The sequence below is a fragment of the Apteryx mantelli genome, chromosome 32 (genome assembly GCF_036417845.1).
Source record: "Apteryx mantelli isolate bAptMan1 chromosome 32, bAptMan1.hap1, whole genome shotgun sequence".
NCBI classification, from domain to species: Eukaryota; Metazoa; Chordata; class Aves; order Apterygiformes; family Apterygidae; genus Apteryx; species Apteryx mantelli.
In genome coordinates this window covers 900,227-925,141 of record NC_090009.1, presented here as the reverse complement: position 1 = coordinate 925,141, position 24,915 = coordinate 900,227, and the positions used below count along the sequence as shown (strand labels likewise).

The 24,915-nt window shown below is 68.3% G+C and overlaps 1 protein-coding gene across 1 annotated transcript; it reads right to left on the bottom strand.

Annotated features, from left to right (window-relative positions):
* Positions 1–1,503: 1,503 nt before the first annotated feature.
* COL11A2 (collagen type XI alpha 2 chain) lies at positions 1,504–23,261 on the bottom strand. The gene is made up of 67 exons (XM_067313646.1): positions 23,093–23,261; positions 20,431–20,598; positions 20,104–20,314; positions 19,850–20,012; positions 19,607–19,738; positions 19,238–19,327; positions 18,620–18,838; positions 17,742–18,074; positions 16,808–16,867; positions 16,635–16,676; positions 16,469–16,531; positions 16,309–16,383; positions 15,974–16,060; positions 15,512–15,568; positions 15,275–15,328; positions 15,016–15,069; positions 14,871–14,924; positions 14,259–14,312; positions 13,558–13,611; positions 13,392–13,436; positions 13,093–13,146; positions 12,965–13,009; positions 12,687–12,740; positions 12,535–12,579; positions 12,388–12,441; positions 11,948–11,992; positions 11,693–11,746; positions 11,502–11,546; positions 11,325–11,378; positions 11,132–11,239; positions 10,957–11,010; positions 10,827–10,880; positions 10,636–10,680; positions 10,425–10,478; positions 10,160–10,204; positions 9,718–9,771; positions 9,585–9,638; positions 9,280–9,333; positions 9,085–9,192; positions 8,850–8,939; positions 8,700–8,753; positions 8,503–8,610; positions 8,232–8,339; positions 8,093–8,146; positions 7,948–8,001; positions 7,589–7,696; positions 7,060–7,113; positions 6,906–6,959; positions 6,760–6,813; positions 6,495–6,548; positions 6,286–6,393; positions 6,048–6,101; positions 5,853–5,906; positions 5,458–5,511; positions 5,306–5,359; positions 4,960–5,067; positions 4,826–4,879; positions 4,674–4,727; positions 4,303–4,410; positions 4,006–4,059; positions 3,839–3,874; positions 3,704–3,757; positions 3,225–3,510; positions 2,996–3,108; positions 2,800–2,868; positions 2,106–2,339; positions 1,504–1,668 (listed from the first exon to the last, which is right to left on the bottom strand). Exons 1-67 carry the CDS (start codon positions 23,259–23,261, stop codon positions 1,522–1,524), a joined length of 5,697 nt encoding a protein of 1,898 aa, XP_067169747.1. The 3' UTR covers positions 1,504–1,521.
* Between the last annotated feature and the right edge of the window lie 1,654 nt (positions 23,262–24,915).

The window sequence follows — 24,915 nt, the reverse complement described above, 5'->3', positions numbered from 1 at the left end:
CAACCCCCAAAAAGCAGCAAAATTATAGATGATATATTACAATACAACTTAAAAAATTACTTACAAAACATTATACAGGCCGCCGGCTCAGCACCAGGGGGCACGCCTCTGCTTTTTAAGAAAACAAAAAAGCAAAGACTGGTGCCCCTTTAAAGTTTTTTTTGTTTTTTTTTAATCGGACGGCACCTAGAAAATAAATTTTTACTTTTTTTTTTTTTCTCCCCTCCCTCCTCCCCCAGACACTGGCCTGGGTTAACCTCCGTGCAGAAATTCACTTCTGGTTTTGGGGAAATCCAAAATTATGCAGCAGGGACCGGTACTGATGGTTGTATCCACTCCTTTAAATAATAATAATTAATTTAAAAATAAAAAACACAGTAAAAACACAATGTCCTTCTTCCTCATCTCCTTCCACGGGCTTGGGCTAGGGTTCGTTGGAAGCGTTTTAAATACACCCCTTGTATCAAAGATAGTTTGCAGTGACTGGAGGTAGGACTGAGGACAGGGCCTGGAAACCCTTTGAGTTAACTGGCGCAGCAGGGAAGAGAAGTGACGCCCCGACATTACAGGGAACCTTTTTCAGATTGATTAATGTTGATTATCGAAGTAAGGAAGTGAGGAGGTAACTCCACTGTTATTTAGCCTTACCGATATTAGTTAGGCCGGGCCAGACTAAGGAGCCCGCATAGGTCAGTCCGTTGTCTGAGGTGGACGGAGACCTTTACTGTGGGGTCGAGTACAACGGAAAGAACACGCCTGGAGACGGATTTGTCCCTGGGCATGTTCCCACCTGATCCCTAGAAACTGGCTTTGAAGCCTGAGGATAAGGATTGCCGTGGTGCGAAGGTCCAAGAGCTCTCTCGGTGCTAATCCCAATCACCTGCTAGTGGCGCTTGACCAGCCTAACAGCGTCGTCTCGGATTCGCTCGCCACATCAGGCCGGAAAACCCTTTGGCTCGCCAGTCAGAGAGGAAACCAAAGTAATGTTCCCTTTGCTTTGCAGTTGCGCTAGTCGGGGGGATGGGGGGGGGCGTTCCCTGGGTTTGTGGAACGGGGAACTCTAGGAGGAGCGTGGAAAAGAAGCCCTGGGAGTTCTGGGAAACAGAGCGCTGGGATTCGGAGGGAGATAGTGGGAGGAAGGGAGCACTGGTGGGCGCCGAGGGAGGTAGCCAGTGGATCAGTTAAAATTTTTCCTCTCTGTCTCTCTACATATTAAAATATAGATTTATTCTAAGCATTAAAGTCTCTTTGGCATCTCTCCAGACCCTGGCCCCAGTGGAGGCGGCAGCAGCGGCCCTTCGGTCTCGAGGTGTGTTCACGGATGGGCGCGGCACCTCCGTTCCTCGCAGCAGCAGGTGGGCGACGCGATGCGAAGGGGAGGCCAGTCCTGTTGCTTCGCTGCTCGGGAAGCGGGGCTGCGATGCGGCACGGTTTGCCCCGCTGGAGGCCAGGGTGTGGCAGGGAGGGTGACGGTTGTGGGGGTGGGGTGGGAGGGAGGGGGGGTGGTGGAGCGGTTTGGTCCTAGCCGAGGAAACAGACTGGTCCCACCTCGAACCCGAATCTCTGGTTGGGCTCGCCAAAGTCCGTGACGCGCACATCCAGCAGCGGGAGCTGCTCCAGGCGGGGCGTGCTCACCTCTAGCACCGTCTGGCTGGAGCCCTTCCGTGCCTGCCGGAGAGGAGAGGCAGACGGACGGGTCAGGACCCGGGGGGGCTCTCCCTCCCGCAGAGCCAACCTTTCTCTTGCTCCAGAGGCTTTTTCGCTGTTCTGCCGTTATCCGATCTCAAACCCCTGCTCTCTCCTGGAATATTTCCATCCAGCCACTCCCTGAACCCTGGCATTTCACTTTATCACCCCTCTCCGGAGCGCAGGACTTACGCTCGAGGCAGCTTACTCCCAAGGGAAAGATCCTGCCTTCTCGCTGTTCTTCCGTCCCTCCCTCCTACTGCCACCTAGTGATTCCTCTGTCCCCGTTACCCATTTACGCCTCCAGCCACCTTCTCTCTTCGACTTTCTATCCTCATCACTCCTGCCCATCCGCCTTGCTTCCACTTGCTTCCCTTTCCCCGCTGGCCGCCCCGCTCCGCTCCCCCTGCAACGCTCACCGCGCAGCCATCCGTCACAGCTTTGACGTAGGGGCTGGTGTCGTAGCTGAGCTCCTCTTCGTTGGCAGCCAGGAAGCGGAGGGCACGCTGGTGGTCCCCAGCGGCGGTGCTGTGCCAGGCCACCGAGCGGTGGCAGTGGTACGTGAAGTTCTGGCGGGCAGAGACGCTGAGGAGCCGTAGGAAGGTGAGCTGCACCACGCCGAGGGGCTGGCCATCCGAGTCCATGTAGGAGAACTGTGGGACGCGGGAGGAGGAGAGGAGTCAAGAGCGGGATGCAGAAGCGTGTAGGAAAAGGGAGCAGAGGATTTCTGCTGGGATCTAGACCCTGTGTTTTCCAGAGGAGGCAGTCAGGGAAGGGGAGATGGTGAGACGGGCTGATAGGTTCAAGGCTAAGTAGAGGACGTTTCGTGTTCTCCTCAGGGAGAGGGACATCCAGCACCCCAAGACCACACAGAGGTAAGCGGCTGGGGACACGCGGAGGGCATTACAGAAGGAAACAGCGCTGAAACCCTGAGGCTGGGTGGAGGTAGGGTGGCTGGAGAAGGCAGAGGGCCCTGCCAGGAGGCCCCGTGGGATCTCCATGCAGGCCACGTGTTCCCAGACCACGTCTTGCCTGGAAGGGGAGGGACAACGACTGCAGGGAGCGCGTCCCTGGGGGGAACCTCGCCAGCCGGCGCCGCAGGAGGACCCTCACCTTGCTGCCCTCCTGGAACTGACTGAACCACCGCTGGGGCTCCTCCTCCTCCCACGCGGACATCTTCACCTGCAAGAGGAGAGACGGCGATGAGCAACGAGCCGCGGGTGGGGGTCGCACCCTCACCTGGGCCCGATCCCCACCACCTTAAAGCTGTGGTAGGCCCCCGCGGCCGAGCCGCTCCGCCTTCGCTCACCTCCTGTATCTCTTTGGTGGGAAAGACGCAGGTCTCCCCGCCTGCCGTGAAGTTGCAGTAGACCTTGAAAGAGTCTCGGGAGCAGCCCTGGTTGGGGTCAATCCAGTACTCGCCTGGGCAGGGAGGAGAAGGGTCAGCACGCGGGGCCGGGCCGCTGAGCTACCCGCATGCCGCCGCGCCTCACCCTGCTCCCCGCTGTCCTTCCCCCCCGCCCCGCCGCGCTGCTCACCGTCGGGCAGCCCCGGGTGGCTGAGCTGCAGGTCCTGGCAGGTGCGGGCAGGATTGTCCTGGGTGCCCATGGGGCGCCGCAGCCCCTCAATCTCCTGCTTGAGGGAGTTGAGGGAGCCGAAGATCTCCTCCATGCCGTCCGCGTAGTCGCGAGCTGCCTCGTCGGCGGCCGCCCTCTCTCTGTCCTCGCCCTCCTCCTCCTCCACCAGCTTGCTGGCGTCGATGGAGCGTTTGCTCTTCTTGGGCAGCTGGATAGGCAGGGGCTGGATCACCTCCCCCGGGGGGCCCTGCGGGAGGCACGGCACCGTCAGCGCAGCGGTGCCCGAGCACAGAGGGCCGCGGAGCCCCCGTTCCCCGGGCCGATGAACCGCCCTGCTCTCAGGCTTTGAGATATCCTTCCGCATCCACGCCTGGATGATGTTCTTCCTACGTCCTCCCCGTCATCTCTCCCTTAGCGGGAGACAGCTTAGAGCCACTCACCGGGTGTCCAGGGGGTCCCGGAGGGCCGCGTTCACCTTTGGGTCCTGCTTGGCCCTAAAGGAAGGAGACGCACAGGTCAGTTTGGGGCAGGACTGAAGGTGGTGGTGGGTTGGGGGGTCCCAGCTCAGCGCTTACCATGGCTCCCTTGGCACCTTTGGGACCAGCTGGGCCCTGCAAGGCAAGAGCGGGGCTGTTAGCGAGCAAGGCTGGCGCGACGGGGAAGGAAACGGGGCGTCCCGCGGCGGGGCCACAGGGAGAGGCTCAAAGAGGGGGGCAGCACACGGGGTGTGGGGGACACTCACTGGAAGTCCGGGGGGGCCAGAAGGGCCTATGGGTCCGGTAGCACCGGGGATGCCCTGTACGACGAAAGCAGAGCAGAAACTGGAGTTAGGAAACGGGGGCGGCCCCGTTCCCACCTCTCCCAACCAACCCCCCCCTGCGACTCCCCATCCCCAGAGACCCCACGGCTGCCTCCAGTTCTCCCCGCTGCCCCCTATTTTACAGTCCCCACCTGCGCAGACCCCCCCACACCCATAATTTCGTGCCATCTCTTCCCCGTCTGCTCCCCCCCACTCCGGTTCTCCGGGCCCCACACTCACGGTTTCTCCTTTCTGCCCCGTGGAGCCCTGGGGGCCAGGCAGACCTCGGTCTCCTTTCTCCCCCTGCTCCCCCGGGGGTCCGATCAGACCGATGAGACCGGGGTGACCCTGGGGAGACACGAATGAAGACGGCACGGGTCCGTGAGCGGGCACGCGATGGGTGCCAGTGCTCAGTTTGGGGGGGGGGGCGCAGGAGTCGGCCCGCCCGGTGCCCGGTGCCCTGCAGGGTGGAGGGCGTTGGTTCCCCCCACGCGCGGGACACGCCCCGCCGCCGTGCACGGCACCGCCGGGCGCAGCAGCGTGCAAACCGGGGCTTCGCGCGCCGCCCCGCTCCCCTCCGCCGCGAGCAGGGCTCGCCGCGCCTCGCTCACCTTCTCTCCTTTGGCACCGGTGTCTCCTTTGAGGCCGGGGAGACCCGGGGGACCCTGCAGAGGGATGGAAGCGGGATCATGAGACGCGGGGAGCACAGAGCGGGGGATGCCCCCTCGGGGGGCCGCAGCGGGGGACGGGGGGCCGCACTCACCACTGGTCCTGGCGGCCCAGCCTGGCCCGTGGTGCCCGGTTTGCCTTGTTCTCCCTGCGCAGGTGAGCGGAGAGCGTGAGTCCCCCTCAGCCGGAGGCGATGCCACCTCCCCCCCCCCCGTCACCACCACTTACCACAGAGCCGGGCAGACCTCTGAGGCCATCGGGACCCTGCTTCCCAGCGGGTCCCTGGGGTCCCACGGGGCCAGTCTTGCCGGGAGCACCCACTACGCCCGGTTCTCCCTGTGGGGACAGAGGGAAGCGAGTGAGGCCGGTCCCATAGGCACGGAGAACGGTGCCGGCGGCATCTCCCCCCCCACGGCACAGCTGGGCCCCCCGCTAGGAGCTGCACCTGGGACGGCAGGGCCGGCGAGCACCAGGGCTCGTCACCCTGCTATAAGGCTGTGTCCCCCGCGTCCCCTGCTGGGAAGGGCCGGGTTCGGCGGGGGGGGGAGCACCTCCTCGGGACCGACTCGCTCACCTTGGCGCCCTTCTCGCCCTGACGCCCCTCGGGGCCGGGGGAGCCGGCAGGGCCCTGCGGAGAGGAGAAACGGCGCGGTGAGGCAAAGGGAGGCGGCTGGGCAGGTGGCACAGGAGGGGTCACGGTCAGGTCCGGGCTCACCCAGCACTTACCCTCTTCCCCAGGGGACCGGGAGGACCGTTCTCGCCTGTTGGACCCGGAGAGCCCTAGGGAAGGAGAGAGAAAGGAGTCAAGGGAGCTCGGCCTGGTCCCGAAAGCAGGGCGGAGAGGAAGCCGGAAAGAAGGATCCGGTGTGACGTGAGGAGAACCCGGCGGGATGGGAGGATCACTGAGGTACGCTGGGCTGAGGGGGACCAGATCCGACGGCCTGCAGGAGGGAGGCCGGAAGGGCGGATCGGATTGGGCTCCCCATTTCCCAGCGTTCCCTAAGCAGGGGGTGGTAGATACAGTCCCGAGCCTGGACAGGGGGATCTGATCTAGACATCCCTGGGGACTTCCCCATCCAGAGCAGCGGAAAGGGAGCTACTCGCCCGAGCGGGACACTCACCGGCTCGCCGGGCTCGCCGTCCTCCCCACGCTCACCCTTGGCGCCATCCTGGCCCTGTTGGGAAGGGAAAACCTGGGGTCAGTAGGAGGCCCCACGCAGCTCCGAATCCCAACCCCGAACCCCGGGCTGCAGGGAAAGCCCCTCCGCTCCCCCCGGCTAAAGGAGCAGCCCAGAGGGGTGGGCCGGGATACTCACCCTGGGACCCATTTCACCCGGGGGTCCCGGATCGCCTGGAAAACCAACGGGACCCTAAAAGAGAGAGAGCAGTTAGCCTGAGGGGACCCCGGAGTCCAGGCTCCGACCTCCTCCGCACCCAGAGTCCTCAAGCCAGGACCGCTTCCCACCTTCCACGAGCAAACCAAGCCCACCCCTTCCCCGCGTGCCCCACGGCTGCCCCTCGGCCCCGGAGGCCGCTCCGCGCTGCAGCACTCACGGGGTTGCCCTTGGGCCCATCGTCGCCAGGCGGCCCTTTCCCTCCGGGCGGTCCGGCCACCCCGGCAGCTCCAGCTTCTCCCTTCTCCCCTCGCTCTCCTCGTGGGCCCTGCAAGCGCAAGGAAAGGGGTCGGCACGCAGCCGAGGAAGTCGGGGTGTCTCCGGCTGGGGACAGGGACAGATTGGGGGGGGGTCTCTGCTGTCACTCACCTTGACTCCTGGCTCCCCCTGGATACCCGGAGACCCCGATTCACCGGGCTCCCCCTGAAACGGGAAGAGAGAGAAGTCAACCCCTCCCGTGCCACCCTGCCCCCTCTCTGGGGGTCCGAGCCCTCCAGAAGGGTCCCTCGTTACGGAGACCCGCTGCGTCACTGCCCCGTGGCCTCACGCCGCCTCCGCACCCGGCACGCACGGCTCCCGTCCCCCCCGGCGCAGCCAGGGAGAGGACCCAGGCGTCCGGCAGCCGTGGACCTACCTTCTCGCCGGGAGGTCCCAGATTACCAACACCTCCGGGAGGTCCTTGGGGTCCCTGCGGGGGTGGGGGGAGAGCAGAGCTAGTCACCCCGTTGCCCCACACGGGGAAGGGCAGCGGGGCAACGGGAGGAGACAGGGATCGCTTACGTCAGCTCCGGAGGGTCCAGCTGGGCCACGGGGGCCGGGAGGCCCGGGGGGGCCCTGTGGGGAGAAAGCGCACGGTGAGGATGCTCCCGGGATACCCCCGCCCGCAGCAGGGCGCTGGAACGCGATGGCGGCAGGGGGGACCAACGTCACTTACCATGGGGCCTACGTCACCCGTTTCGCCCTTCTCGCCAGCTGGGCCCGGCAAACCCTGGGGCGAGAGAGAGAACGTGCGCGAGTGTTAACGCCGGGGTGGGGGGCACCGCTGGCATTGAGGGGGGCAGGCAGATGTGGGGCGCTGGGGAGGAGGGGGGGGCGAACGGCGATGAAGGCTTAGATCAAGGGGGAGCTGGAGGGCCCCGGCGCATCCGGGCGTATCCGGATCCAACGGGCGGGAGATGCCGAGAGCCAGGGCGCATCCGGCTGTGTGGAAGGGGCAGGCCGCGGGCACACATCTGGATGGAGGTGGGGGGCAGGTGGGGGGTCAGGCGGGGGCGCTCCCCAGCTGGTCACGTAACCCCCCCCAGCCTCTCCCCCCGCTGCTGGGGACAGGCAGGACAGGGCTGGTGGCACCCTGAGGACCTTGCTCGCCAAAGCCGGGGTGGGAGAGGAGTCAGGGCGGGGGGCAGAGCCGTGTGAGGAAGGGGGGGGAACCGCGGGGTGCCGGAAGGATCCACCCCGCTCACCTGGAGCCCAATGGGGCCGGGGGGGCCGTTGAAGCCCCGCGTTCCCTCGTCGCCCTTGGCTCCGAAGTGCCCCTGGGGACCTCGGGCACCCGGCTCCCCGTCGGCACCCTGCGAGGAAGGAAGGAGGGTCACGAAGCACCGCTTGCCACCCAGTGCAAGACCAGAGGAGAAGGGCGTCTTCTCGCCGAGACCGTCCCCATCCTCGTCTGGCTCCACGTGGGCCCCTCCGTCCCTCCCCGTTCCCAGGGGTGACGGACACCCCCGTCCTGCCTTGCGCCCCCAACCGCAGGCGCCTCGGCACGCCGGGTGACCCCGTGCCGTGGGGTGGCAGGCGTCATCCCTGCCTGCAGGGTACTTACAGCTGCTCCGGGCTGCCCGACTGGCCCGATTGGCCCAGGAGGACCAGGAGGACCCTGCAAGGGAGAGAAGGGGTGAGCAAGGCTGCGATGGCGCCGGGGGACAATGGGGGACAGCGGGGGACCCCGGGCCACCGGTCATACTCACATGCTCGCCCTTGTTGCCCTTGCTGCCCTTCTGGCCCGGCTCGCCCACCTCGCCCTGTGGGGAGGAGGAGAGGGTGGGTTAACCACGGCCAGGGCGGGGGCCACCAGGACGGGGACAGATGGCCGGGGCAGGACCTCACCTTGTCACCGTCCTCCCCAGGGCCACCAGGGGGGCCAGCTGGGCCAGGCAGACCCACAGGGCCCTGAACGCCATCCCGGCCGGCAGGGCCCATAGGGCCTTTCTCACCCTGTAGGGAAAGGAAAAGGGGAGGTGAGGGGGTGCAGGTGCCGATCCGCACCCCTTCGCCCCCTCGGGGCTCTGAGCACGGCGGAGGACCCAAGCGTCCCGGCACCCAGCACCCTTCCCTGCTCCGTTCCACCGACCCACCACGTCCCCCTCCAGCTACTCACAGGAACTCCTTTCTCTCCGGCGGGGCCCGGTGGCCCTTGCGGTCCCGGTCGCCCGGGGGGACCAACGGGGCCACCTTGCCCGGGGCCACCTCTCTCTCCGGGGGAGCCCTGGGGGACGGGAGAGGGAGAATTAACCGGAGTGGAGCCGCGGGGCCATGACGAGCGGCGGATGAGAGGCCAGAGAGGGTGACACTTACTGCGGGCCCTGGGGGTCCAGCTGGTCCTTCGTTGCCCTTCAGCCCTGGGCCGCCCTGCGGGGGGGTGAGAGGAGCAGGAGGCGGGGGGGTCAGTGCAATGCTGCAGCGGGGTGCGCTGACGGGGGGGGGGTCCGGAAGGGTTTTACTCACCGGGGTGCCGGGCAGGCCCCGCTCACCGGGGAAACCCCGCAAGCCGGCAGGGCCGTCCTTCCCGGGGGAGCCGGTGGGACCAGGATCTCCCTAAGGCGGAAGGAGAGAGAGGATGAGATGGGGGGGGAGGCCCCACACCCCAATACCTGGTTTCACTCCTTGGGGTGGCGACACTGTGCCGCCTCGTCACCCCAGCACCCTCCGCTGCCCCGCCGTCGCCCGCCCACCTTCTCACCTTGGTGCCCTCTTTGCCAGACGGTCCTGGCAGCCCTTGTTCTCCCGGGGGGCCGGGGGGGCCCGGGTGGCCTCTCTCCCCCATGGGGCCAGATTCTCCAGCAGATCCCTGATGTATGGGGAGAGCAGAGAGTATCAGCGCGACCGCCGGGGAAAACGGGCACCTGCCCCAACCGCCCCCTGACATGGAGCTCACCTGAGGTCCCACCACCCCCGGCGGACCCGGGGGACCAGTCTTGCCTTGGAAACCCTGGAAGAGAGAGCAGAGGGGGTTTCAGCACAAGGAGTAATTTGTGAGTAAGCCAAGGGTAACCTAGGAGGATCCAGAGCGCAGGAGCGGGAGTAACATGTGCCAGAGGAGGAAGTGGGACGGGGGGAAGGATGAGGCTCAGGTGCTTTGGGAGCGAGCAGGGCGCAGGACGGAGGGGATGGAAGAGCGACTCAAGGGCAAGGGGCAGCACAGGCGTCAGCGGGGGTAAGCGGCTGCGCGGGGACACTTACGACTTCTCCTCGCTGCCCAGGGTGCCCAGGGAGCCCGTCCTTGCCAGGGGGACCCTGTGGGGAGAGGAGCAGAGGGTGAGCAGCGCCAGGAGCGCCTCGTGCGTGGGGACGGACAGGGGACCCCGTTACTTACAGGAGGTCCTTTGGGTCCCGGGAAGCCGTTGGGTCCCTGCGGTCCTGGCAGGCCCTAGAGCGGAGAAGAGCAGGGAGGTTACAGCACACCGGGGACGGGCATTACTCGGGGGGGCACTTGCGCCCTTCTGGGCAGCGCTAATTTGCTCGGAGCTCGTTAACAGGGCCGGGTGCCTGGCGCCGTGCCCCCCAGCGGGACGGTCGCACCGACACAAAACCGCGTCCGCCGGGGAGCTGCGGAGGCTGCCAGGAGCCGAGTTGGGGGCCGCGGTGTCACCAGGCGCGAAGCAGCTCGCGCTAGGGAGCTGTGCCCCGCTGCGGGGAGCAGCAGCCGGTGCAGGGACGGTGACAGCAGCACGGGCGCTCGGGAGGAGGCGTCCCCTGCCAACGCAAAGCCTGGCGCTGGTGCTTGTGCGTGGAGGGGGGATGAGGCGCCCACTTACCCTTTCGCCCGGGGGGCCGTGGGGGCCATCGCTGCCGGACGTGCCCTGTGGCAGCAAGGAAAGAGAGAGGAGAGCTTAGGGGCGAGCGGAGGGCTGACGCGCTCCGGGCCACGGCCATCTGTGCCCGAGCCGCGCGGCGGCACAAACGCAGCCAGGCTTGCGCCGTCACCCGCGCGCGCGTTCGTGCACGTGGAAGGGAGCGTGCAAAGGCGCCACGTGCGCTCACCCTCCCCAGCGCCGTTCCCCCCCCCGCCCCCACACTGACCTTCGCCCCCGACTTTCCAGTGGCTCCTCGTGGCCCGCGCTGGCCCCTGGGACCCTGAGGATGGAGACGGAGGAGGGTTATGGGCCACCCATGAGACCCCCCAGCCCCAGGAGGATGCTGGGACCCCCCCTCACCTAGAAGGGCCCAGGTGAGGAGCTCTGGGGTGCGGGGAGAGACAGAGCCCCCCCCATTTCCCCCACCCCATACTCACCGTGGGACCACGCTCGCCTCTGGGCCCCGACTTGCCCGACAGACCCTACAAGAGAGAGAGCAGTTCAGACACACACAGCGGGGTGACGGGTCAGGACCCCCACCCCGAGGTCCCTGGGACCCCACAGCACCTGTCCCCCCACCCCCCCACCCCTGTGGGGACACAGACCCGTCCAGGGCACAGTCACTCACCCGAGCGCCCTTCTCGCCATTGCTGCCCGGGAATCCGGGGAAACCCTGTGAGCCCTGCGGACAGAGAGGAAGGGGATTAACGGCGTCTAGGGAGGGGCGGGCAGGGCAGCCCCATGGCCACCGCACTCACCTTGGGGCCCTGGCGTCCGGGGTATCCGGGCAGGCCTGGTACTCCCAGTTTCCCCTGCGAAAGAGAGAGATGTGGAATTACGGCGCTTGCTGCCCTGGCGTAGGGCGGATACGGCGTGCGCGGCCCTGCTGTCCCCCCATCCCCACCCAGTCCCTCCGCAGTGCCCCCCACTCACCTTCTCACCGACCAGCCCAATGGGACCCGGGTCACCGGTGGGTCCCGTCCGACCTTTGGGGCCTTCTGGCCCGTCCTCTCCGCGGGAGCCCGGCACGCCGACTTCGCCCTGCGGGAGATGCTGGTCAGGTCGGCCTCGCCGGGGCGGCAGGCAACTCGGGGGGAGGCAGGGCACCGCGCGCGCGCGCACTCACCCGGTCTCCTTTCACGCCCATGTCCCCCTTGAACCCGGGGAAGCCTTCTTCACCCTGGGGAGAGAGAGAGAGAGAGGCGCTGGTGTGGGTGCTCGGGGTGCCACACTAGGACGGCAACGCGCCGCCATCTCCCGGCCCGTGGCCCAGTGCCGCTGCGGGGCAGGACATCACACCTACCTTCTCGCCCTTGTGGCCCTTCAGCCCCCGAATGCCTTCCACTCCCTAGGGAAAGGGGAGAGAGCGTTACGGGGCGAGCTGGGTGTCCACCATCATTTGCCCAAATTTCTCCTCTTCCCACCCCAACGTTGGCTGATACCCAGCACGCCCCGCCCCGTCGCCCCTCGTCCCCCCCCGAGTCAGGCACTGACCTTCACACCGCGTGGGCCCGGGTAGCCGATGGGGCCTTGGGGACCCGACGGGCCCTGCGGAGGAGGGAGAGGTTTAGAGCCAGCGCGAGGGGCCACTCACAGGTGCCGCCTCCGACCTCGCGGGGTCGGGGGCCGCATCCCGCACGCCTTCGGCCCGCAGCAGCATGGGGAAGGGCCTGCCCGTCGCCCCAGGAGCTGCCAGGGAGGGCACCTCGGGGAGCGAGAAGCACCCTGCCGCGACGGCTGTTCCTTTACCTGGTTGCCTTTGGTGCCGGGGGGTCCCTCCTTCCCTGGGTGGCCCTGTGAGAGAAGAGGGGACGGGGAGGAGAGACCTTGAAACAAGATGCACCCCCGTCCATGTGCACCCACACCCCATGGTGGCACCGGTCCCCTCGGTGCCTCGCGCGGCTCCTTCCCTCCTCCTGACCAGGGAGTCAGGCCACAGTTGGCGATGGCCGGGGTTGACGGCTCGGTCGGACGGGGCTGTCATATGGCAGGCGGTCGGGGCGCAGGTTTATGGGACATGAAAGGAAGCAGCGCTTCCCACGGGCCCGGGGCCACCGCGTCGGGGCCCCTGTGACCGTCCCGCACGCAGCCCTGCTCATGTCCCACATGGGCTACTGCCCGGCGCAGAGGACGCCACCTGGGTGCAGGGGACATCACCCGGGCGTGCGAGGGGAGACAGAGATACTCACGGGGGGGCCGTCAGAGCCGGGCATGCCAGGCAGGCCGGGTTTCCCTTGGGGGCCCTGCGGGGAGAGAAGCCGAGGTCAGAGGCAGCAGCGAGGGCTGGGGCGCGACGCCATCCCCCGCGTGCCCCGAGCGCGGGGCCCGGCTCTCACCTTCTCGCCGGGAGGTCCCGTAGCACCCTGTGGGCCTGGCAGACCCTAAAACACAGACGCAGGGTGAGAGGCGCCCCGGGTGCCGCCGCGACACCCGGACCGCTAGGCCGTGCTCCGAACACAGCTGCCTTGCAGGCGGTGAGGTTGCTCACCTGGGTTCCCGGCGTTCCCTGCTGCCCGGGGGGTCCGGGCTCCCCTTGCGGCCCCTGCGACAGTCAGACACGGCGGATCAGCACCGCAATCAGACCCACGCGAGGACCGTGCTGGGGGCCGCCAGCGTCCCCAGTGGGGCATCGTGGCAGCAGGAGGGGGGACACGCCACGGAAAGACGCTGCTCAAGGAGTGTCAGTGCTGGGTTCCCCGCAGGGGGGACACTGCTGCGGGGAAGCTCGCAGCGCCCAGGACGGACGCACGGGGTGCCCCAACTCACCAGGTTCCCCTTGGGCCCGATGGGACCGTCCATGCCACGTACGCCCTGCGGAGGAGACACGCGCTGAAGCTGGGTGGGGGGGGCAGCAGATTTTGGGGACAGGACTGGGGTCTTGCCGCAGCACTTACCGGAGGGCCAGGGATTCCCGGGGGGCCTTTGGGGCCGAGCAAACCTCGGGGGCCCTGTGAGGACAGACGGGGTGTTAAGGGGGCAGGGGACACCCAGGGGGGGTCTTTGCTCCCGAACGCGGCGGGAGGTTGCCTCAAGGATCTTAGCGCCGCCCCCAGCCCTGGCACCAGCACCGCGGTGCCGTCCGTCCTTCACCCGGGCAGGACGGGGCAGCGGCGCCGTGGCTGCGCTTCATTCCCTCCTGCCCACGTGCTGCCCCCGCCGCGTGGGTGAGACCCCGCGGGAGCGGGCGGCCTACCGCTTCTCCGGGGAGTCCTCGGGGTCCCACTTCGCCGTCGTCGCCCTGCAGAGGAACAAGCAGCACCGCGAGGCAGTGAGCGCGAGCCGGCGCCTCCGTCCCCATCCTCCCCGCGGCCCCCAGTCCGGCCGGCTGCTCCGAGCCCGGCTCGCCTGGAGCCACTCACCCTCTCGCCATCCTCGCCGGGGGGTCCCGGCATACCCTGGGAGCCGGTTTCGCCCTGCAACGATGCAAAGTCGGGTCAGCCCGCGGGCACAACCGTGCGGGGTGGCGGGGTGGGGGGAGTCTTTGCGTGCACGGTGCGGGGAGCGCATCCCCCGGGGCCTGACTCGTGCAGGGGTGTCGGCACGCGCCCGGCGGACTGCGCGGGCGTGAATGCCGGCGCGCGCGAGCGGGGCACCAGGTAACGGGGCGTTGAGCGACAGCAGAGGGCAAGCGGGGCGCCGTGAATACCGCTCTGTGTGTGTGTGTGGCTGCGCCGCGTCGCCGCATGAATGGAGGCTCTGTGCACCGGCGGGAGGGGTGTGACCGCGGCTGGCGGCGGCGGCGGCAGGCGCCGGTGTTTGCTCAGGGCAGTGTTTACGGGGGCGGCTGCGGGGCGCAGCTCGCGGCGCCCACGGCTTGAGGGGTGAGCAGGCCCCGGGGGCCGGCGTGCTGGCGTCAACGCGCAAAGGGGCATCAGTGTGCGCGGGGCAGAGGGATGGCGCGGCGGGGGGACGAGCGCACGAGCGGGGTGCCCCTGCGCCCTCCTCCTGCGGTGCGGCGCCGCAGAGCGCCGTGCGGGGTGCCGGGGCGGACGGGCGTTTCGCACCGTGTCGCACCCGCGGGACCCGTCCCCCCTCCTCTCCGCCGGCCGTGGCAACTCACCCTGTGCCCTTTGTCTCCCGGGAGCCCCGGCAGCCCGTCGAAGCCTCGGTCACCCTGGAGGAGGGGGGGAAGCAGGAAGGTCACCAAGGTGCCACGGGAGACACCTCCCTGCTCGGCACGGGGCATCACTGAGACACTCCCCGGGACAGCGACCGGCCCGCACCGGGCAGGGATCCGTAGGGGATCACCTCCCAGGCAGCCCCCAGCGTGGACCCAGAGAGCCGCGGGGGCGGCCCACGTAGCTCCCCGTCACTCTCCGTGGGGTTGCGGCACCGGTGATCTGCCCCAAGGAAGCGACTTGTTCAAATCAGGCACCTGCCTGCTCTTCTCCTGCTCCAGCAGGTCCTAGCTGGCCGCGCGGGATCATGGCACGGCATGAGGATCCAGTGCCGCGGATCCCCTCGTGACCTGTTGCTTCCTCCCCCGCCACCCAAAGGTGCCGATCTGCTGTGGGATCACCCGCGGCGAACTCCCAGGGCCCTGCCGGTTCCCCACCGCAGTGGATCACAGGCACCCGGAGGTCCACCAGATCCCAGTAGCCTGGCAGGTGGACTCGAGGGGATCTCCCATCCCACACGCTGACCCCGGAAGCACCGCAGCCATCGCCGTTACCTTAACGCCGGGGTCCCCGGGCATCCCCCGTGCGCCATCAGCCCCCGGTCGACCCTGCGAGACACAGAGGGGGTGAGAGGGGCTCCAGGCCGTGGTCCCCCTTCCCGTTCCATCCCATCCCATCCCATTCAGGACCCCAACTCACCCTCCGGCCGGGCTTTCCTGGGGGTCCAGTCAGGCCCTGAGGGCCTCGGGGACCCTGCAGAGAGGGAAGGCGAGGGTTAACAAGGTTCCCAGTAAGGGGGCTGGCAGGGGGCTACGCTGCCAGACCTGCCGGTGGGGTGGGGGGAGCATGAGCCGTCGTCCTGGGTTCAGGGGTGGGAGCAAGGGGTTAGAGCCGGGTGCGAGAGCCGGGAGAGAGATCGGGGTCGAGTCGCCCCGTTCCTTGGGACCAGGCCTCCTACCTGGGGTCCGAAGTCGCCGGATTCTCCCTTCATGCCGGTGCTGCCAGGATGCCCCTGTGAGCAGAGCACAGGGAGAGGGGGGCAGTCACGTGGGGCTGGGGTCCCCCCCAATACCCCCCTCCAGACACCCTGACCCCGCAACCCTCACCCCCTTCCCCAGCCCCACGCTTCCCATGCACCCAGCGGGGCCGTGGCCCCCCTTTCGTCCCCAAACTCCCCCGGGAAGCAGATACCCACCACGGGGCCGGGACGGCCGGTGTATCCCATGGGTCCTGGCGGGCCGCGGAGGGCCAGCTAGGGGGAGAAGCAGAGAGGGGAGGTTATTTCTCAGCGGGTGGGGAACACCACCCCCCCAGCCAAGGTGGATGAAGGGGTGACAAGGCAACACCATGCTGGGGGCACCGGCAAGGTGTCTCACCCCACCCCAGGCCAGCTGTTGGTTGGGGCTGGAGCGGGTTGATGGCTGGTGCACAGCTAGAACCATAAGAGGTTGAAGAACTTGGGCCCCTCCAGCAGGTTATGAAGGTCTGTGACCTTCGGGGACGATGGGGTGTCTCGCAGGGTGGCTAGTGGGACGCGAACGGCCTTGGGAACCGGCGGCTGAAGGCGCACGGCCACCGCAAGGGGCAAGCGCGGCTCCTTGGCCAGTGCCACAGCGAGGCGGAGCAACCGGGGACGTAGCGCACGGGCCGGACTCACCCGGGCTTGCTGCAGAATGGCTTGAGCCTGGGCTTCCTGCGCCGACACCACGGGGCCCTTGTCTCCGCCGCCGCTCCCGAAGCGGAACTGCGACAGGCAGACGGCAGCCGTCAGGGATGGGAACGCACCGGGGACATGGCGGGGATGCCGGCCCCATCTCCCCGCTGGAACGGGACCCGGGCATCCCCGGTGCAATCCTGTGCCTCCCGGGAGAGACCGCATCCCAGCCACCGCTCCTCCCCGGCACCCCACACATGTGGCCCGTGAGTCCGGTCACGCCGGCAGCGGCGCAGCCCCATCCTCCATCCCTGTCCCACCTCCTCCGCCCCACTCACCGGCAGCATCATGGAGGTGCCGGGGGGTCCGGGGGTCCCGTCGGAGCCGGGAAGGCCAGCACGGCCGGGGGGACCCTGTCGGGGAGAGGATCAGATGCAAACCCCGGCGAGGCCTTTTGCAAGGGAGACCCAACGGGGCTGCCGCCAAGCCCGTACTCACCCTCTCGCCGGGTTCTCCCGGGGCTCCCGGCGGTCCTTGCGTCCCCGGGGGTCCCGACATGCCCTGGAAGGAGCGGAGACACGGCGTGAAGGCAACACCAGCGCTAGGTGGCCGGGAAGGGCGTAAAAGCCACCCTGTGCCAAGCCTCGTCGCGACGGGCTCTTACCGCGGGTCCTTCGGGGCCGGGGGGACCTTCCACCAACATGCCCTGCGGAAGGAGAGGGCGAGACGTTAGGGACCCGGCACCGAGCCCGGAGCGGAGGGGGCAGCGGGAGCCCCGTACACCTGCAAGGGGGGGGGGTTCCCGGTGGCAGAGGATGGGAGGGGACACACACGTACCGGTTCGATGACAGCCGGCTCGCCTTTCTCTCCCTTGTAGCCCCTGACGCCGCGCACAGCCTGGGGGTAGCAGACATATAACCGCAAAGAGGGACCAGTCAGTACGGGGCACCCGGGGACCCCGCCGGGCCGATACGGGGGGAGCGGGGACGGGATGGGGGGGGGCTTTCCCGTGGCTCGGGATCGGCCCCGGCGTGGGGCAGGGCCATGGGGCAGCCAAGCCCTCCCTGGGCTCTCTGCCCCCTCCCTCCACATCAGCATCCCTGTTAACGCAGCCTAATTAAGAGCTCCAGGGCCAAGTTAAATCTCCCCCCCCAAAATAAAAAAGGAGGGAGGTTTAAGAAGGGAGAGAGGAGATTTGGGAACTGGGGGGGCTGCCCCCCCCCCCAGTTCAAATCCCGGCTCAGCCGAGATGGCGGCGTGTCGGGGGAATTACCTCGTCCCGCAGCGGTAATTAACGCCAGCGCCGCCATGCTCGGCGGAGAGGAAGGGGTTAAGGAGATGTCGTTTCCCCCCCCCCTCGAGGGGGGGGTAATGATGTCATGCGTGGCAGGAGTGACATCACATCCCGGGAAAGGTGGCAGGGAGGAGACCCAGCGGCCGCGTGGCGCCGGCACATGCTCCGGGGACGCGGCGCAGGAGGCAGCGGGGACATGCCAAGGCAACGCGGGAATGTGACGGACACACATGGGTTGGCGACGGACACACATAGGTTGGTGACGGACACACATAGGTTGGTGACGGACACACATGGGTTGGCGACGGACACACGCAGGGCGGTGACGGACACGGGAGGAGACGTGACGGACACACGAGGAGGCCCGCAGGCGGCTCGGCCCACGGCGGCGCCGCGGGCGGACGAGACGAGACGAGACGCAGCCGGAGAGGCCGGCGCGGGGCCCGCCGGAGAGGCTCCCCCCGTGCCCCCACTTACGCCTCCGCTCGCCCGGGTCTCTGCGGAGAGCGCGGGGCCCAGCTCCGACGGCTCAGCGCCCTCGGGATAGTCCTTATAGACGTACTCGTACTCGGGGCTGCCCGCGGTCTCGCCCGGCACGTACTCCTCGACGGGCGCCTCGTCCGGCCCCGGAGCGGGGGCCAGGCCGGCAGCCCCCCGCTCCTCCTCCTCCTCCTCCTCCTCCTGCCCTGGGGACGGGGTGGCCTCCAGCCCCGTCTCCTCCCAGGAAGCCGGGTCCCGGCGGGGGGACGGGCTGTAATCCGGGTACTCGCCGGCCCCCCAGGGCTCCTCCGTGGGGGGCGACCCCACGTCCTGGCGGAGGGGGGGACAGCGGTCACGGGGCGGCGGGGGAAGAGGGCTGGGCAGACAGACGGACAAGCGAAGCCATGATGGACGGATGACGGAGACACATAGGTTGGGGGGAGCGGGGGGGTGCATTAGCAGGTTGCTCTGATTTCCCCGCCTGCCCCCGGGCAGGGAGCCGGATTCATCCCGGATCCGGTGCAGAGCCAAAGCGATCGCGGCGGGATCGGGGCAGCGGCAGCCCCTCTCGCTCGCGGGCCGGGGCCATTCGTGGCAGGCGGGGGGGGGGGGCAAGAGAAATAAAGGCAGGAGGCAAACAGCCGGAAAAGGGTCCCCGCTCCCGTCTTTCCGTCGCTTCCCCTCCTGCCGGTTTATTTGCACCGCCGGGACGTTTGCGAATGGCCCCGTCGAGGGACGGGGAAGAGGGGGGGGAACAGCAGATGGACGGACGGACGGGGTGGGGAGGAGGCGGAGGCGGAGGGAGCACGCTCCCATCCCGGATCCCAGCTCGTGCCGCGCTCCGCGCCGAGCGGGATCCCTCCGTCTTGCTCTACCTGCTGGTAGCTGTTGCCTTGCTTCCCGCCGGCCCCGGCGTCCGCCCGGCCGCCTTGGGCTTTGCCTACGGCATTCCTCACGGCTGGGCTCGTCTTGCTGTTGCCGAGGGAATTCCCATTGCCGGGATACTTCCCATCGCCGGGGTACTTCCCGTTGCCGGGATACTTCCCGTTGCCGGGATGCTTCCCGTAGGCGGGCGCCGCGTTCATCGTCTGCCGCTGTTTGGGGGCGCTGGCCTTGGGGGGGGGCTCGGGGCCCGGCGCGGCGGGTTTCTAGCTCCGAGCGCGGCGGCGCGGAGGAGGAGGAAGAGGACGGCGGCGAAGAGGAGGCGGCGGCGGCAGCGACACCCGCACCCACGCGACACCCCCGCCCGGGCCGGGGTGGGGGGACGGGGGAAGGGAGAGAGAAAACACACAAGGCGCCCGGCGTGAGTCCCCGCGGGACCCTCCGACGCGGATGGGTATCCCCGTCCCCCTCCCACCATATCCACCCCCCTTCCCCGGCGCTTTCCATGCTCCTGCTGCTGGAGGGGGGGGCGGGGAAAGAGCTGCGACACAACCAGGACGGACAGACAGACGGACGGACGGACGGACGGACACGGCCCTGCCCGCGGTTACCTGCTCCGGGTTGCCCCCCGGCGCGGGCCCGTCCTCGCTATTTGTGTAGTAGTAGGGATACTCGTAATACTCCGCGTCCTCCTCAAAGTACTGCCGGGCCGGAGCGAGAAGAAGCACACGTCACCGTAACGCGGCCCGCGACGGCGGCAGCGGCGGCGGGGGGTCCAGCTGTGCCCCCCCCAACCACGTCCTCTCCCTCCCCGTCCCCTTCCCACACGGCTCAACACAGCGGGGACGAATCCACCCCACGCGCGGCCTCGGCACAAGGATGAGGAGCCGCAGAGGGGATGCTGAAGGACCAGGGGGGCCCCCCCCAAAAAAAACCCAGCAGTGTTGTTGTGTCCCGTCCCCCCCCCCAAGTCCGCGCGCCCCCACCTCGGGCCGCGGCGGCTCCTGCGCCTGGGGGCGACCGGCCGCCGGGGCGCAGCGGGGACCGTAGTGCTCGCAGTAGTCGTAGGCGGCTCGCGGGTCGGCGGCGACGAGCAGCTGCTGGATGTCGCCCTGCGAAGGGACAGCGGCGGTGTGAGACGGGTCGGGGTGTCCCCGTCCCCCTCCAATGCCCAGGCACCCAGCGTCATTGTCCCCCCCCCCCCAAGCCGCTCCCGGCCGGACCTGGAAGACCTCGTCGTCCAGGATACGGGTGCCGAAAACGGTGACGCCGCGGGTGTCGAGGACGGGGCGGGCGGCGCGGGCCAGCGGCCGCGTCTCCACCTTCTTGCAGTCCAGCAGCAGCGTCACCGACCGCTTGCTGACGCTCAGGGCCACCCGGTGCCACCTGCGAGGGGAGGCGGGTGAGCGCGGCGCGGCGCGACGCGGTGGCCCGACGCCACGGCGGATGGCGGCAGGGCCGGCCAGCCGGTACGCACTTGCCGTCGGCGAGGTTGACGCCGCGGAAGACGGGATAATCCTCGGGGGCCGGGCGGCCGTGCTGGTCCTCGTAGAGGAAGACGGGCGAGCGGCCCAGCTCCACGCCGAGCTGCTGGATGCCGTGCTGGTTGTAGACGGAGAGCAGGAAGGCCTGGAGACCGGCTTTGGGCTTCACCAGCGTCATGATGGAGAAATCCTCGGGGAATTTACCTAGGGAGAGCGGTGGAGGCGGCTCAGCGGGGTGACCTGGTGGCCACCGCGGTGCCCCATTTTGGGGGGGGGTTAATCCCCATCCATCCATCCACCCCATCCCAGTCTCCGGATACCGGGGAAGAGCTGCCGGGTTGGAGCGCTGAGCTGCGCCTGCCGCGATATCCGGTAGGCCACGTCGGCTTCGGCGCCGGAGCCGCGCTGCGAGCAGAAGCCCGTCGTCTTCCTCACGCCCTCGGGCTGCGCCTGGAGCTGCAGGACCTTGAGCACGTCCACGGGGTCACCTTTTTGGGATGGGACACGGAGCGTCAGGACCCTCCGGCAAAGCTTTCCCGGCTGGGTTGGCCGCGGGGCGATGTGGATGGATTCCTCCCCCCCTTTTTTCCGCCGCCCCCTCGCACCGGCGCTATCCGAATTCCCATCTCGCCGCCGGGGCCGTCAAGGGCGGCTTTGTTCGGAGGCCGGAGCGCGCCGGGCTGGCACCGGGGGCTCTCACCTGCCGTGTCCCCCCCCTGCCGTCCCCGCCATCCCCACTGGACCTGGCACCGCCTGCCTGAATTCCCCATCGCGGCCCAAACATCTGCGGAAACCATCGGGGGAAGGGGGGGGAGCCGCGGCCGAGCCTCGAGGACGGACGGACGGACGGACGGAGGCACGACGCCGGGGCGGCTCCACGCTGCCCGGCGGGACACGAATGCCGGCTCTATCCCGCCTGCCGTGGATCCCCCTTTCCCTCCCCGGAACGGCTCCCGCCGCCTTGGCAGGGCTGTGTCCGACCGTCCGCCCGTCCGTCCGTCCATCCCCCTCCCCCTCGCGCCGTTCCCCAGCCAGCCCGGCCTGCGTTTCTCATCAGCCCCGAAGTTTATGGCAGCGAGTCGTTTTTCCCTCCCCGCCGCCGCTGCTGCCGTCGCGTTCGGCATCTGGCACCGGCGCCGGGGCACCGTCGCGGGGAAGCTCGCAGCGCCGGGACCCCCCCAAACCCCCCAACGAGGCCTCGAGGCATTTCGGGGGGGGGGGACACACACACGCCGCCCTCCTCTTCCTCGCCGCCCGCGGCGCTGGCCCCCTCCCAGCGCCGGCCGACACAGAGACACCTTTCTTCTGCCCGCGAAGCCGGGCGAGAGGAAAAGCCATTACGGATGCATAGCTCAATTCCCCGGAGAAGGGGACGGGCGAGGAAGGGGGAACGCGCCGGAGCTGGGGGGGGGGGGAGCTGGAGACCCCCCCACACACCTTTCCCTCGGCTCCGGGCTCCTGCTCCACTTTCCCAGCGGAGGGTGAGGGAAGAGGGGGGAAAAAAGCCGGCAAAAGGAGGGGGGATTCGGGGTGCGAAAGCAGCTCCGATAGCGGCGCTCCGTGTCGTCCCCCCGTCGGGGAGGATTTGGGGATCGACGCGCGGCTCCGGCCTCTCCCGGCGCCCTTGCCAGCACCCGGCACCGAACACTTCCAGCAGCCCTCGGAGGGAGCCCAGGCATCCGGGCGCCCCGAAACGGGGATGTCGGGTGTCCCGGTCCCAAGTGCAGCCTCCTCCTCCGGTGCAGCCCAGATTCCTGGGTGCAGTCCGGATTCCCGGGTGCTCCCCGTATTCCTGGGTGCTCCCTGGATTCCCGGTTGCAGCCCAAGTTCCTGGGTGCTTCTGGTCCCCCTGGGTGCTCCCCAGATTCCTGGGTGCTCCCCGGATTCCTAGGTGCTCCCTGGATTCCTGGGTGCTCCCTGGCTTCCTGGTTGCAGCCCAAGTTCCTGGGTGCTTCTGGTCCCCCTGGGTGCTCCCTGGATTCCTGGGTGGCCCCTGAATTTGTGGATGCTCCTGGTCTCCCTGGGTGCCTCCAGATTCCTGGGTGCTCCCCGGATTACTAGGTGCCCCCTGGATTCCTGGATGCTCCTGGTACCCCTGGATGCTCCCCGGATTCCTGGGTGCTCCTGGTACTCCTGGGTGCCCCCCGGATTTCTGGATGCTCCTGGTCCCCCTGGGTGCCTCCAGACTCCTGAGTGCCCTCCCAGATTCCTTGGTGCTCCTGATACCCCTGGATGCTCCCTGGATTCCTGGGTGCTCCTGGTACCCCTGGGTGCTCCCTGGATTCCTGGGTGCCCCCCGGATTTCTGGATGCTTCTGGTCCCCCTGGGTGCCCCCCAAATTCCTGGGTCCTCCCGGTCCTCCTGGGTGCCCCCCAGATTCCTGGGTGCTCCCCGGATTCCTGGGTGCCCCTGGTCCCCCTGGGTGCTCCCTGTATTCCTGGGTGCTCCCCGGACTCCTGGGTCCCCGCCAAGGCCCCGGCACGGAGGGGGGGGGCGGTCGAGGGGTGCCGGGGGGGGGAAGCCGAAGCGAGGTGTCAAGGTGTCGAGGTGTCGGTGGGGGGGGGGGGGGGGGGGAAGAGAAGCAGCCGGCAGCCGCCTCCGACTGATCCCGACCCAAGGAATTTCCAGCGGCCGCTGCCAGGGCCGGGAGCGAGTGGAAAAATGAGCCGCGAGTCTGGCCGGAGTCGCGGCACCGGCTGGCAAAGCCATTTGCGGGGCCGGCGGGGAGGGTTCGCGCCGCGGACGGACGGACGGGACGGGACAGACGGACGGACGGGGACCCCCAGGCGGAGCAGGGGGACGCCGGAGCTCCCGGCCGAGGGTTGGCACCGGCTTCTCCGGCTATAAATAACCCCCCCGCAGCATCCCGGAGCCGCCCACGGCGGCCAAAAATAACCCGGGTGGGACGACGGTGGCAGCGGCGGCGGCGGCCCCAGCGTCTCCCAGTGCTCCCAGTTACAGCTTCCAGGGTCTCCCAGTTACAGTCGCGCGCCATCTCCCAGTATCTCCCAGTTAGTCGCGCAATATCTCCCAGTTCCAGCATCTCCCGGTTCCTACGTCCCAGCAAATCCCCGGTTGCAGCATCCACGCGGTTCCCACTTCCAGCATCCCAGTAACTCCCAGCGCTCCCAGTTACAGCTCGCCAGTACATCCCAGTTGCAGCCCAGCAGCATCTCCGGTGTCTCCCAGTTACAGCTCCCAGGTTCCTCCCAGCCGCAGCCTGGCTGAGTCTCCCAGTGCCTCCCAGTTGCAACCGCCGGGACGTCCCAGTGCCTCCCAGTTAGGAGCTCCAGGATGCCCCAGTGCCTCCCAGTTGCAACTGCTGGGACGTCCCAGTGCCTCCCAGTTAGGAGCTCCGGGATGCCCCAGCGCCTCCCAGTTGCAACTGCTGGGACGTCCCAGTGCCTCCCAGTTACGAGCTCCAGGACACCCCAGTGCCTCCCAGTTAGGAGCTCTGGGAGGTCCCAGTGCCTCCCAGTTGCAACACCTATGACGTCCCAGTGCCTCCCAGTTAGGAGCTCCGGGATGCCCCAGCACCTCCCAGTTGCAACACCTAGGACGTCCCAGTGATTCCCAGTTAGGAGCTCCAAGACGCCCCAGCGCCTCCCAGTTGCAACTGCCAGGAAGTCCCAGTGCCTCCCAGTTGCAACCTCCGGGTTGTCCTAGTGCCTCCCAGTTAGGAGCTCTGGGAGGTCCCAGTGCCTCCCAGTTGCAATCTCCAGGACATCCCAGTGCCTCCCAGTTGCAACCTCCAGGTTGTCCCAGTGCCTCCCAGTTAGGAGCTCCGGGAGGTCCCAGTGCCTCCCAGTTGCACCCTCCAGGCCATCCCAGTGCCTCCCAGTTAGGAGCTCCAGGACGCCCCAGCACCCCCAGCTGGGGCTCGGCGGCAGCTCCCAGTTGGAGCCCAGCAGCGTCCCCAGTGCTCCCAGTAAGGCCACCTGGGCCGGTCCCCCCCCCCCCAATTCCCGCTGCGTTCCCCCCTCCGGTGCCGGATCGGATCCCACCTGGAGCTGCCGCCGCCGCCGCGAGCCGAGCCAGGAGGAGGCCGAGGCCGAGCAGGGCGAGAGGCAGTGCCGGGCCGTGGTGGCGCCGGACCATGGCGGCTCCGGGATCGGGATCGGGATGGGGACGGAGGTCCGGCGGCTCCGGCTGCTCCCGGGCACGGTCGGGTCCCGAATGCGCCGGGTCCGGCTGTTTGTCCGGCTCCAGCTCGGCTGCCTCCCGGCCCAGCCCCCGGCCCGGCCCCCGGCCCGGCCCCCGGACCTGCCCCCAGGCCGGCTCGGGCCCCCCCGGCTCCCCCGGCTCCGGAGCGACCCCGACTCCGGCCTGGTGCCGGCTGCCAGCCCCGCTCCATGTCCCCCGTCTCCCATCCTGCAGATCCATCCCCATCCCACGTTTCCATCCCCATCCCACATCTCCATCCCTGCACCCATCCCCGTCCCATCCCGCAGATCCATCCCCATCCCACGTCTCCATCCCTGTCCCCATCTCTGCACCCATCCCCATCCCACAGATCCATCCCCATCCCACGTTTCCATCCCTGTCCCCAACCCCAAACCCATCCCCTATCCCTGCACCCATCCCCATCCCGCAGATCCATCCCCATCCCACGTCTCCATCCCTGCACCCATCCCCGTTCCCAACCCACAGATCCATCCCCATCCCACGTCCCCATCCCTGTCCCCATCCCTGTCCCCATCCCTGCACCCATCCCCATCCCACCTCTCTATCCCTGTCCCCATCCCCAAACCCATCCCCTATCCCTGCACCCATGCCTGTCCCCATCCCACAGATCCATCCCCATG

Coding starts and splice junctions, on each gene's coding strand:
- COL11A2 (XM_067313646.1), bottom strand. CDS start 23,261: ATGTACTGGCGAGCTGTAACTGGGAGCGCTGGGAGTTACTGGGATGCT. Junction 11,240..11,324: donor TGGGCGTGAAAGGAGACCGG/GTGAGTGCGCGC, acceptor CATCTCCCGCAG/GGCGAAGTCGGCGTGCCGGG. Junction 4,411..4,673: donor CCGGTGCCAAAGGAGAGAAG/GTGAGCGAGGCG, acceptor GTGTCTCCCCAG/GGTCACCCCGGTCTCATCGG.